Source organism: Panthera tigris, chromosome A2, assembly GCF_018350195.1.
Source record: "Panthera tigris isolate Pti1 chromosome A2, P.tigris_Pti1_mat1.1, whole genome shotgun sequence".
NCBI lineage: Eukaryota > Metazoa > Chordata > Mammalia > Carnivora > Felidae > Panthera > Panthera tigris.
Window position 1 is genome coordinate 4,968,181 of NC_056661.1, and position 13,951 is coordinate 4,982,131.

Here is a 13,951-nt window from a genome sequence, read left to right on the forward strand (position 1 = left end):
GACAGGGCAAGTCTTGCAGGGCCTTGGGGAGTGCTGGGAGGACTTAGGCTTTTACCCCAAGGAGGTGGGAGCTCCTGGAGGGCTCTGGGTGGAGGAGGATGGGACATGAGTTGGGTGCTCCAGGCTGCCCCCTGGCAGCAGGAGGCGGATTGGACTACAGAGAGTTTTTATCTGTCATCTCAATCTTCAGCTGAGAAATCTAAGGCCCAGGAGGGTGAAGTGACCTGTCCAGAGTGACACGGTCCCCAGAGGTTTGTCTGGAGCCGGAATCCACGGGCAGAAGCATCAGTGAGCCTGGTATCCCTGGATCTCTACAGGTCTCTTTGCCTTTAGGCCTCTGCAGTCCTGCCTTTTCCGGAATCTCTTCTCTGTCTCTCTCTATCTCTTTGTCTGTCCCCGAGTCTCTGCCCGGGGGGAGTCATTGTCTGGGTTCCCCGCTGCTGGTACCTGGATGCTGACGATAACGGTCCGGCCCACGGGCAGTAGGTCGTTGTCCACGGTAAAGATCCGATAGAGGACTGGGAGATGATGTTAGAGAAAGGGGGCGGTGAGTGAGGCCACGCCCCTCCCCACAGTCCCCCCAGCCCTGTCTCCAGCCACCGCCCAGCCCCTTACCCGTGGATCCTGGGGTATAGATGGGCTTGTCCGTCTGGATGAAGAGGTACCCGCTCTGAAAGCTGACCAGCACCACCTTCTCCACCATGGTGCCCCCGAAGTCCGCCTGGACAGTCACGAATTTTTTCCCCTTCCCTGATGTTAATTCCCAGTTGGCTGGGATCTAAGCATAGCCAGAGAATCATTGAGATGCTGCCTCCCGGCCCCTTGCCCGCATTCAACCCCACGCTTTCAGTGGGGTCCACACCTGCCTGCCCTTCCTGCCAATAGCACCTGTCCACCACTCCGGGTCTCCCTGGTGTGCCCAGGTTGGGAGCAGAGGGGTAGTAGGGGAGGGAGCAAGGGTCTAAGATGGGTAGGGATCAGAAAGGGGGATGAGTAGGGGGAATTAGACAAGGACCTCAGAGGACCTCTCTTAGGAGAGGGGCTCAAAGCTAGGGGCTCAGGATAGGAGAAGCTAATTGAAGGAGGAGTCTCAGAGAGGGGAGGGGCTTCCAAGTGGCACCTGGTCATAATGGGGAGGGGCTTCCAAGTGGGATGGGTTCAAAACATGGAGGAGACTCAGGGCAGGGAGGGGCGCCAGCAGGTGCACACACCTTGATGTTGACTGTGCTCATGTGGTCATTATCCTTGGTCAGATCAGTGTTTCCACTGGACAAACTTAGCTTCCTGTCTGGAAAGTCATAGACGCTGACTGTGACTGCAAGGTTCCCTCCATAGTCATGGGCCTCCAGCAGCACCTTCTCCTCATTCTCCAGCCGCAGGATGTTGGGGGTGATCATGGAGAACCTGCAGGTCAGGTGGAACATGGGATGGAGCTGCCGTTCTAGGGACCAGGGTTCCAACCCTCACCCACATATCACGAAGCCCCCAAATCCTGTGAAGTCAGATCTCCAGGCCTCCAAGTGATTCCACAGCCACGGAATCACTGAACACACCACAGGCACCCAAACCTGTAGACCCCTGCTTCTAGAAACATCCGCCTCCCATTGTAACCCGAGTGCCATGAACCCCCAGCTCATGAAATCATGAGCTCACAGGCAGCCCAAGTCCATTCACATCCCAACCCGCTGACCCCTGCCTCCACAGACACCCACGTGCGCCCTGGATTCTACTAGGACCTGAACCCCACCCCCACCTCACAAGTAGCCCGGTTTGGAGAAGGGTCATGACCACTCACATGGGGTCCCCCGGTGCCAGGGGCAGGGTGGTAAGCAGCAGCAGCAGCAGCAGGCTGGGGCCTGAGGCAGGCCCCATGGTGCAGGGACGGTGGAGGGACAGAGGGACGGAGGAAGCGGACTGGGAGGGAATGAGCAGAGGCTGCTGGAGGCTGCCTTTTATCTGGCTCCCGCCTCCCCCCTGCAACCTCAGCCCAGCCCGCAGCTCCCGTGGCTTCCCCCTTCCTGGAGCTGCCCCAGATTTCTCAATACCATTTCCTAAGTTTTTCAATCCCTGGGGCCAGTGTGTCCTGGGGTAACTAACCCAAGGGCATGTCCTCCAGCAAGATGGACACACCTCCCCCCTGCCAAGGTCTCCCTCAGGGTCAAGGTCAGTTGGTAAACAGGGACCTTTCCCTGTTGCACCTACTTAGCGGTGGAGGAACACTGAGGGCCAGAGAGCTCCCCACCCCAGGTATCTGGGCCTGGCGCCCAGTCAGTTTCTGGCCATGCATTTGTTAACCAATGCCTTCCTATGGGTTCATCTCTATGCCCATTGTGCCTGGAAGTGTGGGAGATGGATGGCAGGCAAGTTAAGCCAGCAGGGGAGAGAGAGGAGGAGGCCTGGAGGATGGGATTCCCGTTAGCTGGCGTGCCCTGCCCAACATTCCAGCTATGGAGAGCGGGAGGGCCAGGCTGCCTGGGTTGAGGCTAAGTGGGGTCTCTGGAAGGCACTTAACCCTAACACAGTATTGGCTATGTGTCCCCGATTCCAGTTGAACTGGTGTCCTGAGTTTCGTCTGGCACCCCAGCTGGAGGAAGGAGAAGGGGAAGGAAGGGGGAGGATTTCTGGGTGGGGGGAGCCCAGGCACCCCTCTCCCTCCCACCCCCTTGAGTGCAGTGATTTCCCTGCTGCACCCCCCACCCTCACCCTTGAGTCGGTGCCAGGCCTGGGAACAGCGGGGACTGCCCCGCCCCTCCTGGCCCCCCACTTCCAGGATGGGGTCCTTGCTACACTGCTTTCTGAGATTTTCCCTCCAGGACCCATGGCCTGGGCCCCTCCCCCACCATGCAGCCCAGGCCTCCCCTTCACCCCCTACTCATTACTCATTAACTGGAAGGTAAACTTGGCCCTGCTGGATCTGATTTGCCCCATGGCTGCTTCCCCCACTCCCCTGCACCCCTGGCTCAAGCTCAGGAGAGGCCTGAGCATCAGGGACCCCCACCCTGGAGGGTGCAGGGGCAGGCTGTACATTCACAGCCGTGAGCGTCCCTCTGAGCATTGGGTGACAAACCAGTGGCATGGGGCAGGCAGAGGCCCAGCCTGGTGCCCCGCATGTGGTGAGGCCTCACCGCACATGGACTGTATGTTTATTTTTTCCAACACCTGCTTCTCTTCCTCACCTTGTTTCGCTGACAGCCCTGCCCGTCCTCCAAGCCGTCCCCCATCGTCCTCCCTCTCCCCTACATTCGCCATCCCAGAGTATCTGTCTGTTGTCTGCACCCCTGTGGTCTGTGGCCTCCCTGCTGCAGAATCACTTCTTCCAGCCCATGTACACACACAATATCGTATTTCATTCCCTGTGAATTGGGCACGCTTATTATCACACCCATTTTACAGATGAGGAAACTGAGGTTCAGAGAAGTGAATTGACTTGCACTGGGCTACACTTAATCTGTCTCCTGTCCTGCACACTCGCACACAGTGATATGCACAGTGACAGAGGAGACCCACCTGCCACAAGCCCTGAGCCCCTACTCACCACTAGGGGTGTGACCATCTCCCCCAGCAGCCAGCAGCAGCAGCAGGAGGCCCAGGCCCAGCTGGCACGCACTGCAGGGCTGTCTTCACCTGTGGCTGTACCCCAGCCTCGTGCATGGGATGTCTCTCTGTCCATCCACCATATACACTGAGGGCCGTAGAACTGTCTCTCCATGCCTGAGCACATGAGGTCCTGAGTCACCTCAGGGCAGGGCTAGCATGGCTGGGTCCCTGAGGGCAGGGAAGAAACCACAATTGCCCGATGGTCCTGGGCTTCACACGCTGCAGACAGGCGCCTATGGGTACCTGGGTTCAGCCTTTGGTCACTCCACGATCAAATATTTATAGATACGTGTGTGCCAGGCACTGTTCTAGGTTTGAGGCCACAGCTGTGAACAAGACAGACAAAAGTCCCTGGTGTTAAGGAGCTCCCATTGTTGGGGTGAGAGACAATGAGCCTCGTAAAGGAGAAAATACTATATAGTGTTTGAGATGGTGGTTAGGGAAGTGCAAAATACAAGAGTGGTTTGTGTGTGTGTGTGTGTGTGTGTGTGTGTGCATGCTGTGTGCATGTGTGCATGGAGATGTGTGCAGGTGCAGGCATGCATGTTGGTGCATCTATGCACACATGTGGGTGTGTAGGTGTGTGCATGTAGATGAATGGGTATGAGTGTGCATGCATGTGGGTGCATGTAGGTGCGTGTGCGTGTGAGGTGTGCATGAGTGTGCACGTGCATAAGTGTGTGCATGTGTGGTGTGCATGCACGTGTGTGTGCATGTAGGTGCATGTGCGTGTGTGGTGTGCATGAGTGTACGTGCATTCAAGTGTGTGCAGGAGCAGACACACATACGCCCGCATGTGTGGATGTGTGTACACGTGCATGAGTGTGCCTGTGAGTGTGTGTGTGCATGCTGTGTGCATGTGTGCATGGAGATGAGGCAGGTACAGGCATGCATGTTGGTGCATCTATGCACACATGTGGGTGTGTAGGTGTGTGCACGTAGATGAATGGGTATGAGTGTGCATGCATGTGGGTGTCTGCAGGTGTGTGCATGTAGGTGCGTGTGCGTGTGAGGTGTGCATGAGTGTGCACGTGCACGGGTGTGTGCAGGAGCAGACACACATACGCCCGCATGTGTGGATGTGTGTACACGTGCATGAGTGTGCCCGTGAGTGTGTGTGTGTGCATGCGTGCATGCATGGATGCAAGTTTAAATTGGAACTCACAGACAGGTGGTGTAACCACCAGCCGCTAGGTTAACTAGGCTAAATCCAAGGCCTGGAAGTCGTCCCGGGGGCACCTCGAACTGGCCTGAGTAGCCCTCTTTCTCTTCTCCCCCACATCCCACCCTTTCGCAAGCCCTGGCCATTCAGTCTCAACGTCTGATCTGAACCCAGCCGCCTGTTTCCAGACCCACTGCTACTACCTTTGCTAAGTGCTGTGGGCTGAGTGTCTGTGCCCCTCCCCCGTTCATTTGGTGATGTCCTGATCACCTACCTGATGGCCTCTGTAGGTGGGGCCTTGGGGAAGTGGTTAGGTCAGGAGGGTGGAGTCTTCCTGAATGGGATGAGTGCCCCTGACGGGAGGCCCTCTCCCTCCCTCTCTGTCTCTGCCATTTAAGACGTTTGAGGACCCAGTGAGAGGGCCACTGTCTACAAGCCAGGAACAGAGCCCTCACCAGAGCCCGACCAAGCTGGCACCTGTGTCTCAGACTTCCAGCCTCCGGAACCCTGAGAAATGCACGTCTGCCGTTTGAGGCGCCCGGTGTAGGGCATCTTGTTACAGCCGCCAGACTGCACTAACACACTAGGGCATCCGTCATTTGTGGCCTGACTCTTGCAGTGGTTTCCAGCTGGACGTTCTCTCTGTCTCTTGCCACCTCATAATTCATTCTCTGCCCTCTACAAGTGTGGACTTGTGTATTTGTTTCCTTTAATTTATATGGTTTAATTTAATTTACTATTTTCTTTTATTTTAGAGGTGAAATTCACATAACGTAAAAGCAACCATTTTAAAGTGAGCAGTTCAGTGGTATTTAGGGCATTTCCACAGTCGGACAACTCTGTCTGGTCCCCAGACGTTTTCAGTGCCTCGAAAGGTAAGCCCATACCCATAAAGCAGTCCCCGCCCCCCAGGCCTCCCAGCCCTTGGCAACCACTAGTCAGCTTTCCTGCTCTATGGAGTTACCTGTCCTGAATAGTTCAGGTATTTCATAAAAGTGGAAATACACAACCTGTGGTCTTTTGTGTCTGGCTTCCTTCACTGAGTATAATGTTTTCAAGTCTCATCCAGGTCCTTCCTTGTTAGGGCTGAGGAATGTTCTAGTGTATGGACACATCCCAGTTTGCTTGCCCATTCACACGTTGAGGGATGCTTCAGTCGTTTCCACCTTTGGGCTACTGGGCAAAGTGCTGCTATGAGCATGCTCGCACGTATATTTGTCTGGGTACCAGCTTCCAAGTCTTTGGGCATATAGCTAGGATTGAAGTTGCTACCATCAGCTTTCTAAACACATAAGTCAGCCTTCATGTCTTCCCTGCTTAAAATATTGCGGTGGCTTCCCATGGAGGCCTTGGGGGCTAGCACATTATGCCTCGTGGCCCAAATCTAGCCATCCCCCTCTGTGTGTACGGGAGTGGCTCACTTTAGTGAGCTGCAGATACCCACCAGGGTCTTCCCTCTCTGCCTGTTCTCCACTCTGCTCCCAGTGCCCATCTCCCTGACTCACAGCCAACATCTCACCACGTCCACGCCCTGTGCTGGTCATACTGGCTGCCACCTACATGTTGGAGAATCCTGTGTTGGTAACTACGGGGCACTGAGTGAATGAATCTCATCCTGGGGGTTGGTGGCTCAGCGAGTTGCCTTGCCTTTGACAAGCTCATCCAGAAGAGAAAGTAGACCTTGGGATGGAAAGGTTGGCTGGGATCTGGGTATCACTGGATCAGAGAGAAACGGACCTAGGGGTCACCTCCTACTGCTTCCACCTTTCTGGATCTCCAAACTGCTCCCCTTTGGGTGAATCCCTTATCATGGAGAGAACAGCTCTGGCTGCTGGGCATAGAGGATGCCCCCCACCCAGGATGACCCATCCCATGTGAAGAAGGCATGGCGGGACACAAGTTTCCTCTCTTGTTTCTTAAGTACCTTCACGATCTCCTTGATTTTATCTTGGCCCTCAAACCTTAAGATATTTACTATCTGGCCCTTTATAGAAAAAGCTTAGCCTTCTCCTGAGCTTAGAGTAGACACAAAGTGATCTTCACTGTCTTGAAGTTCATACCCTGTGCTCACTTGGCCTCAGGCATCTTGAGGACTTTGTATATGCTATTTCCTTCATCTGGAATGTTCTTTTCCAGATTCTCCATGGCTGGCTCCTCCTTGTCATCTGTGTGTTGGCTCAAGAATTCCCTCCTGACAGAAGCTATCCCTGTATTCCCTGACCATCTACATTAGTCAGGGCTCTCCAGAGAAAGAACCAGTAATATCTCTATCTGTCCATCCATCCATCCACCCATCCATCCATCCATCCATCCGTCTGACCATCCATCCATAAATCCACCCATCCATCCATCCATCCATCTGTCCGTCCGTCCATTTATCCATCCGTCTATCCAACCACCCATTTTGCAATCCATCCATCCATCCATCCATGCAACCATCCATTTGTCCATCCATCCATCCATCTATCCATCCATCTGTCCATTCGCCCATTTATCCATCCATCCATCCATCCATCCGTCCATCCATCCATCTGTCCGTCCGTCCATTCGTCCATTTATCCATCCATCCACCCATCCATCCATCCATCTATTCATCCATTTATATATTCATTCATCCCTTCATCCATCCATACATCCATTCATCTATTGCCTACTATCTATCATCTATCTATCTATCTATCCATCACTTAACGATTTATATGTATTATCTATGTATGTATGTATGCATGTATGTATCTGTGCATCTATCGATCTGTGTGCACACACGCATACACACACACACACAATTTATTTTGAGGAATTGGCTCATGTGACTATGGGGTTTAGCAAGTCCATAATCGATGGAACACATCAACTCCACGCTGTCTTTAGAATGTGAGTTTCAAAGATCATGTCTGTGTTGTCACAGTCTGGAACCACAGGTGCTCAAACAAAAAAATACCAATGTATTAAAAAAAAAAAGGAAGAAAATTAATCCCAGGGCAGAAGAAAGGGAGAAATTGGCATGAAAAACATGACAAGAAGGACATAAAGGTGGGTGGGCAGGTGTCTGGTCAGAGGTCACCTAGTGAGGCTGGGACACCTAGTGAGTGGTGAGAATTTTTGAGTCTCCCCTGGACAGGGGTGCCTGACAACCAAGAATGGAAGTAGCAGGGTGACTGTGAATATATTTCTCCCATATTCCTGGAATTGGGAGGTGGGGCTTACAGGCACTCGAGGTCTTAGGGGAAATGGGTGACTGCCAGTCTCAGGACTTTTCTCATGATGACCTTATCTACAGCCAGGAACTGGATCCCACCATCCATAGACCAAGACTTACTAGTGGTGTTATTAATCAGAAGAGGCACCCAGGGGCCCAGTTTCCAACAGCAGCCAGTGAAACAATTTGCCTGTGGCTGCTGCCCCCCACGCAGCTCAGGTGATGCTGTGACCACAATGCCCACCTCCCCCACCCCTGCAATCTGCTCTTGAAAACAGACTCATGCCTTCCACTCCCTGGGTCACTCATATATCCGGTGAAACCTTGCCAACCCTGCCCCTTATTGCCGCCGCCTGGGAACAGCCAGGTGGAATGCAGGCAAAGTAGTGAATGGCGTTGCACATGCCCTAGAGATGATGGGCAAATGGAAAGAAGGTGAGAACAGGTGGGGAAGAAGGTGAGGAGGTGGAGGATCCAGGTGGGGAGGAAGGTGAGGAGGCAGAGGATCCAGGGGGGAGGAAGGAGAGGAGCAGGAGGATCCAGGTGGGAGGAAGGTGAGAGGGGGAGGATTCAGGTGGGAGGAAGGCAAGGAGGCGGAGGATCCAGGTGGGGAGAATGTTGAGGAGGGGGAGGAGGGGGAGGGTCCAGGTGGGAGGAAGGTGAGGAGGAGGAGGGTCCAAGTGGGAGGAAGGTGAGGAGGAGGAGGGTCCAAGTGGGAGGAAGGTGAGGAAGCAGAGGTCCAGGTGGGAGGAAGGTGGGGAGGGGGAGGATCCAGGTGGGGAGGAAGGTGAGGAGGCGGAGGGTCCAGGGGGGAGGAAGGAGAGGAGCAGGAGGATCCAGGTGGGGAGGATGGTGAGGAGGCGGAGGGTCCAGGTGGGAGGAAGGTTAGGAGGCGGAGGGTCCAGGGGGGAGGAAGGAGAGGAGCAGGAGGATCCAGGTGGGAGGATAGTGAGGAGGCGGAGGGTCCAGGTGGGAGTAAGGTGAGGAGGGGGAGGATTCAGGTGTGGAGGACAGTGAGGAGAGTGAGGGTCCAGGTGGGAGGAAGGTGAGGAGGGGAGGGTCCAGGTGGGGGGAAGGTGAGGAGGCAGAGGATCCAGGTGGGGATGAAGGTGAGGAGGAAGAGGTTCCAGGTGGGAGGAAGGTGAGGAGGGGGAGGATCCAGGTGGGAGGAAGGTGAGGAGGCGGAGGATCCAGGTGGGGATGAAGATGAGGAGGCAGAGAACTGTGGAGCCCTCGTGCATAATGATGCTGGTGAGGGCTGGGGTACAGCAGGTGAGGATACTGGTACCCACACAGTGGATGAGAGAAGGATATAGGTGAAGATACTGGTAAGGACCCAGGGGGGGAGGCAGAGGACACACAGGTCTCGATGCAGGTGGAAAGAAAGCAAGTAGGTGAGCACTTGGCGCAAATGCAGGCTCACTTCAGACTACGTGCGGGTGCAGTGCAGGTGCACGTGGGCGCGGGCTCCCCGGGGGAGGAAGCAAACGTGCAGGTGATCCACAGGGAGGAAGGAGTTGCAGGGGAGGAGGCAGGGGATCACAGCTGCCTCTTCCTCCCTCTCCAAGACCTTCCGACTTTGGGAGACCCATGAACTCACAGGGAAGCTTTATTGTGGGGACTGTGGGCAGGGGTCAGTTGGGACAGCCAAAGACAACCATGTTCTCGGTGAAGTTGGCCAGGTCTTGACACAGCTTCTCATTCTCCTCATCCTGGCATTCATCAGCCTCTGGCCACTGTTCCAGCCAAGTGTCCTTCCCAATGATGTAGCTGATGCTGCGGGGAGGACGGCAGGTCAGGATCAGGGCAGGGAAAGCATGGGAAGGGGCGACCCACTGTGGGGGGTGGGGCATGCACAGGGCTGACACTCACTTGGGTTTCTCTCCCCACAGGTCGGCGGACATGCCCCACATGAGGTAGTGTTTCCCCTCCTGCAGCTTCAGGGCTTCTCTGCACTTGATGTGGCTGATGAACCTGCGCTCCTGTCCAACCTGCACCTCATCAGAGCCTGGAAGGGACGGACAGGGACGCTGAGTGGGGGAGGGCAGGGAACCAGCAAGAAGGAAGTGGAAAGACAGAACACAGACTGCAGGGCTGACCTGATTTGATGATCTGCTCGATGACCATTACGTAATCATCAAAGTCTTCTGACAGCTCCTTCTTGATAAGCCTGGTCTTGTACACTGATGGGGGAGGAGGGGAAGGACGGTGGGGTCACAGGCAAGGGGGGCTGCGGGGACTCTCAGCTTCAGGCGCACCTGGGCATATGGCGTCCCCAAGCAGATCCATGCAGGGTCACAGCCACACGTGCAACAGTCCCTGCCCCCAGTAACACACCTGCCACATGTGTTCCCACAACCACCACGTCACACAGCCACACACGGCCATGTGCACAATTACAGTCACCACAGTGGAGTCCTATGCATAGCCTCCCATCCGCTGTCCCCCACAAGCACTGTCTCTTATCTCCATGGCTTGGCACGACTACAATGTCACACACACAAGGGACAGACAAGCATATCCGCTCTCACACTGGCTGCACACCCGGCCGACTCATTAGCATGGCTCCCCATGCACTCATGGCCCCTCATAACACATTTACACCCACACACACATGGGCTGCAACCACAGCCTGACGTATAGCCATATGCAGCCAGGGGCACTCACAGCCAGTCACACACACAGCTATGGCCACACAGTGTCGCTCACCCAGGCACCCACATGCACGTGCCCACTCACCGTAGTCTACTCCTGGTTCACAGGCCTTGTCCAGACGGTCGTCCAGGGTGATCTTTTCATCCATCGGGTGCATGAAGCAGTTCTCTGTGTGGTGGATGAGTGGGGGACATGGTTGTATTACATGCGTTGTCCAGGGCCCCCCACCCCTGGGTCCGTGTGGGTGTCCACTGGGTGTGGGCTTTCAGAGCCCCCTTGGGCCACCCCCATGGAAGGAGGATCCAGGGGTGTGTGTCCACCCTTCCTGGCTTCTCTGCACCCACCCTCAGCACAGCGGCACATGTCTTTGTGACAGAGCTTGCTCAGCAACCCGTCTTCTTTGTCTGGGTGGTAGAACCGGATGCAATTCTCATCTGTGGGCAGAGTGGCAGGGAGGTGTCAGAGGGCTAGGGCCTCCGGCCCAGAGACCCAGGGGCTTGGAGTCCCAGCTCCAGTCCCTCAGACCTGGAGAGGCCAGGTCCCCAACCCTGGGACCCTCAGGCCCCCGCCTCGCACGGATCCCTTGGACCCTCAGGCCGCCCAGGCCCCCCAGACCCTAGGTGGGCTGCTCACCCAGGTTGTAATAGGAGTACACCTTGACCGACCCGGGCTGGATAAGCCCCACGTTGAAGTACTGGTGCACTTTGAAGGTCAGACAGTCCTCCTGGTCATGTGAGATCTGGGGGGAAAGAGGAGGCTGGTCAGTGGCGCGACACGTCGTGTGAGATCTGGGGGGAAGGAGGAGGCTGGTCAGTGGGGCGACAGGTCATGTGAGATCTGGGGGGAAGGAGGAGGCTGGTCAGTGGGACGACAGGTCGTGTGAGATCTGGGGGGAAGGAGGAGGCTGGTCAGTGGCGCGACACGTCGTGTGAGTTCTGGGGGGAAGGAGGAGGCTGGTCAGTGGGGCGACAGGTCATGTGAGATCTGGGGGGAAGGAGGAGGCTGGTCAGTGGCGCGACAGGTCGTGTGAGATCTGGGGGGAAGGAGGAGGCTGGTCAGTGGGGCGACAGGTCGTGTGAGATCTGGGGGGAAGGAGGAGGCTGGTCAGTGGGGCGACAGGTCGTGTGAGATCTGGGGGGAAGGAGGAGGCTGGTCAGTGGGGCGACAGGTCCTGTGAGATCTGGGGGGAAGGAGGAGGCTGGTCAGTGGGGCGACAGGTCCTGTGAGATCTGGGGGGAAGGAGGAGGCTGGTCAGTGGGGCGACAGGTCCTGTGAGATCTGGGGGGAAGGAGGAGGCTGGTCAGTGGGGCAACAGGTCCTGTGAGATCTGGGGGGAATGAGGAGGCTGGTCAGCGGGGCAACATAGAACGGAGCCCAGCATAGGGTCCTGGGGGCTAGAACAGTGGTGGAGAAAGTGAGGGAGCAGGAGTCTCCACCAAAAGACTGATGAGCACTTCAACACAGCCATTTTCCACTTCGCCAAGGCTCACAGCTACATTATCCCTGTCAGCTTCCTTTCCTAGTTTAGTGTGGCCATGTGATTGATCAGTTCTGGCCACCGGACTGCTGTCTCTGCCCATAAAAACATCCATGGTTAATGGTACTGATTGCTATATTTAAAAGTTGTTATGGGATGGCATCAGGAGGGCATAGTCGGTTAAATATCCGACTCTTTATCTCAGGTCAGGTCATGATCTCATGGGTTTGTGACTCTGAGCCCCACATTGGGCTCTGCTCTGACAGCACAGAACCTTCTTGGGATTCTGTCTTTACTTCTCTCTGCCCCTCCCCTGCTTGTGTTCTCTGTCTCTCTCAAAATAAATAAACATTAGAAAATTTAAAAGAAAAACTTATTGAGAGGCTAGATCTTAAAAGTTCTCATCACACACACACACACACACACACACACACGCATGCATTAAAACTATGAGAAGTAATAAATGTGTTAAGTAAACTTATGGTGGTGATCATTTCCCAATATACACATACATCAAATCATTATGTTGTGCACCTTAAACTTACACAATTTTATATGTCAATGATACCCCATTCAAGCTGAAAAAATAAAGACAAAGAAAGGGAGAGAGAGAGAAACAGAAATAGATATGCATAGACAGGTGTACTTGGAGGAACAGGCTAGCACTTAATGAAGTTGGGTAGAGAGTATATGGAACTGTGTTTTACTGCTCTGCAATTTCCCTGTAAGGTTGGAATCCTATAAAAATTTAAGTGCACAAAAACTCCAGTACAAGAAAACGTCAACCACTAGCTCATGCACAATCCTCTTTTCTTCCAGGGAGGAGGGGTCCAGCAGAGGACTCTAAGATCCTAGGGATTGCAGAGCCCCAAGAAGGAATGTGAGCGGATCCCTGACTTACTGTGTGGAGCAGAAAACCCTTCCCTTAGCCTCCCAACTGGACTTTACCTGAGTGGGAGGCACAAGACTCTTGTGTTGGGACCCTCATATTCTTGAGAGGCTTATTACAGCAGCTAGTGTTACTTATACTGACTAATATGGGGTGAGGGGACTTTGGGACTTTTGGAAGTTAGCAGGGGGCATGTGAAGATAGGGAAACGGAAAGATGTAAGTAGGGGAGAGGAGGAAGCTCAAGTCAATGTTAGAGAGGAAGGCAGTGACAGAAAGTCAGATGGAGAGCAAACACGGAGAGAGAAAACCCAGGGGGTGCGGAGCAAGGGGAATGCTTTTCAACACTGAGCACTTTATTTTTTAAACCCAAGTGGCACCCTTCAAAAGTTGTTTAGGACTATGATGAGAAGAAGTTGGAGGAAGCAAGTATAAAATGAGGTTGGAATGAGACTGGTCAGAAGGTAAGCTGCTTAGAAAAGATGAGATGACCTGGGTTGTTCACCTTACTTTATATGCCCCTTCCCTCCACCACCTAGCAGCAGCAGTCTGTGCTTGGGCCCCTGCTTGGGCCCCATGTGCACCAGATGCAGGCCAGTCTGTTGGAGGTCAGATCCCCATCGGAAGCCTTACCTTGTCCAGGTAGATGATGAGGGTGTTCTTATTGGAGAAGGCCTTGTTAAGCTCATACTTAGAGATGTATCTGTCAACGCCGTTGCTCAGCTGCGGAAGGGTAAGACTTGTGAAAATTGCCCTCAAGCCTTTGTCCACTGATGCCAGCCCCCAAGCCCAAGCCCTTCATACCAGGTCAAGGTCACCAGTGTCAGGAGAAAAGCCAGTCATCATGGATATATCCAGGATCGACATGGTAGCATCCTGCTCTCCCAGGTACCTGTATAGGGCAGGGGGAGGGTACTTGGGTCCCAGGGCAGGATCAGCCCTGGGGCACAGTGTCTGCACAACGGGGTCTGGT

General features: G+C 54.5%; 2 protein-coding genes across 3 annotated transcripts in view; both read right to left on the reverse strand.

Moving 5' to 3' along the window:
• The window catches only part of LOC102951325 (complement C3-like), a 46,008-nt gene extending 43,716 nt beyond the window's left edge, over nt 1-2,292 (reverse strand). For both annotated transcript variants that reach the window (XM_042977957.1, XM_042977956.1), the window contains exons 1-4: nt 1,796-2,292; nt 1,212-1,404; nt 616-778; nt 448-518 (exon numbers count right to left, since the gene is read on the reverse strand). In XM_042977957.1, coding sequence (XP_042833891.1) covers nt 448-518; nt 616-778; nt 1,212-1,404; nt 1,796-1,872 — 504 coding nt within the window. In that variant the 5' untranslated portion in view covers nt 1,873-2,292. The remainder of the gene's footprint in view (nt 1-447; nt 519-615; nt 779-1,211; nt 1,405-1,795) is intronic.
• A 7,257-nt stretch (nt 2,293-9,549) lies between these two features.
• LOC102968028 (complement C3) overlaps nt 9,550-13,951 on the reverse strand; it is a 38,346-nt gene continuing 33,944 nt past the window's right edge. The window contains exons 34-41 of the mRNA XM_042977954.1: nt 13,783-13,870; nt 13,612-13,701; nt 11,247-11,352; nt 10,958-11,047; nt 10,698-10,781; nt 10,058-10,141; nt 9,831-9,966; nt 9,550-9,734 (exon numbers count right to left, since the gene is read on the reverse strand). Of these exons, the coding sequence (XP_042833888.1) occupies nt 9,593-9,734; nt 9,831-9,966; nt 10,058-10,141; nt 10,698-10,781; nt 10,958-11,047; nt 11,247-11,352; nt 13,612-13,701; nt 13,783-13,870 (820 nt within the window). The 3' untranslated portion in view covers nt 9,550-9,592. The remainder of the gene's footprint in view (nt 9,735-9,830; nt 9,967-10,057; nt 10,142-10,697; nt 10,782-10,957; nt 11,048-11,246; nt 11,353-13,611; nt 13,702-13,782; nt 13,871-13,951) is intronic.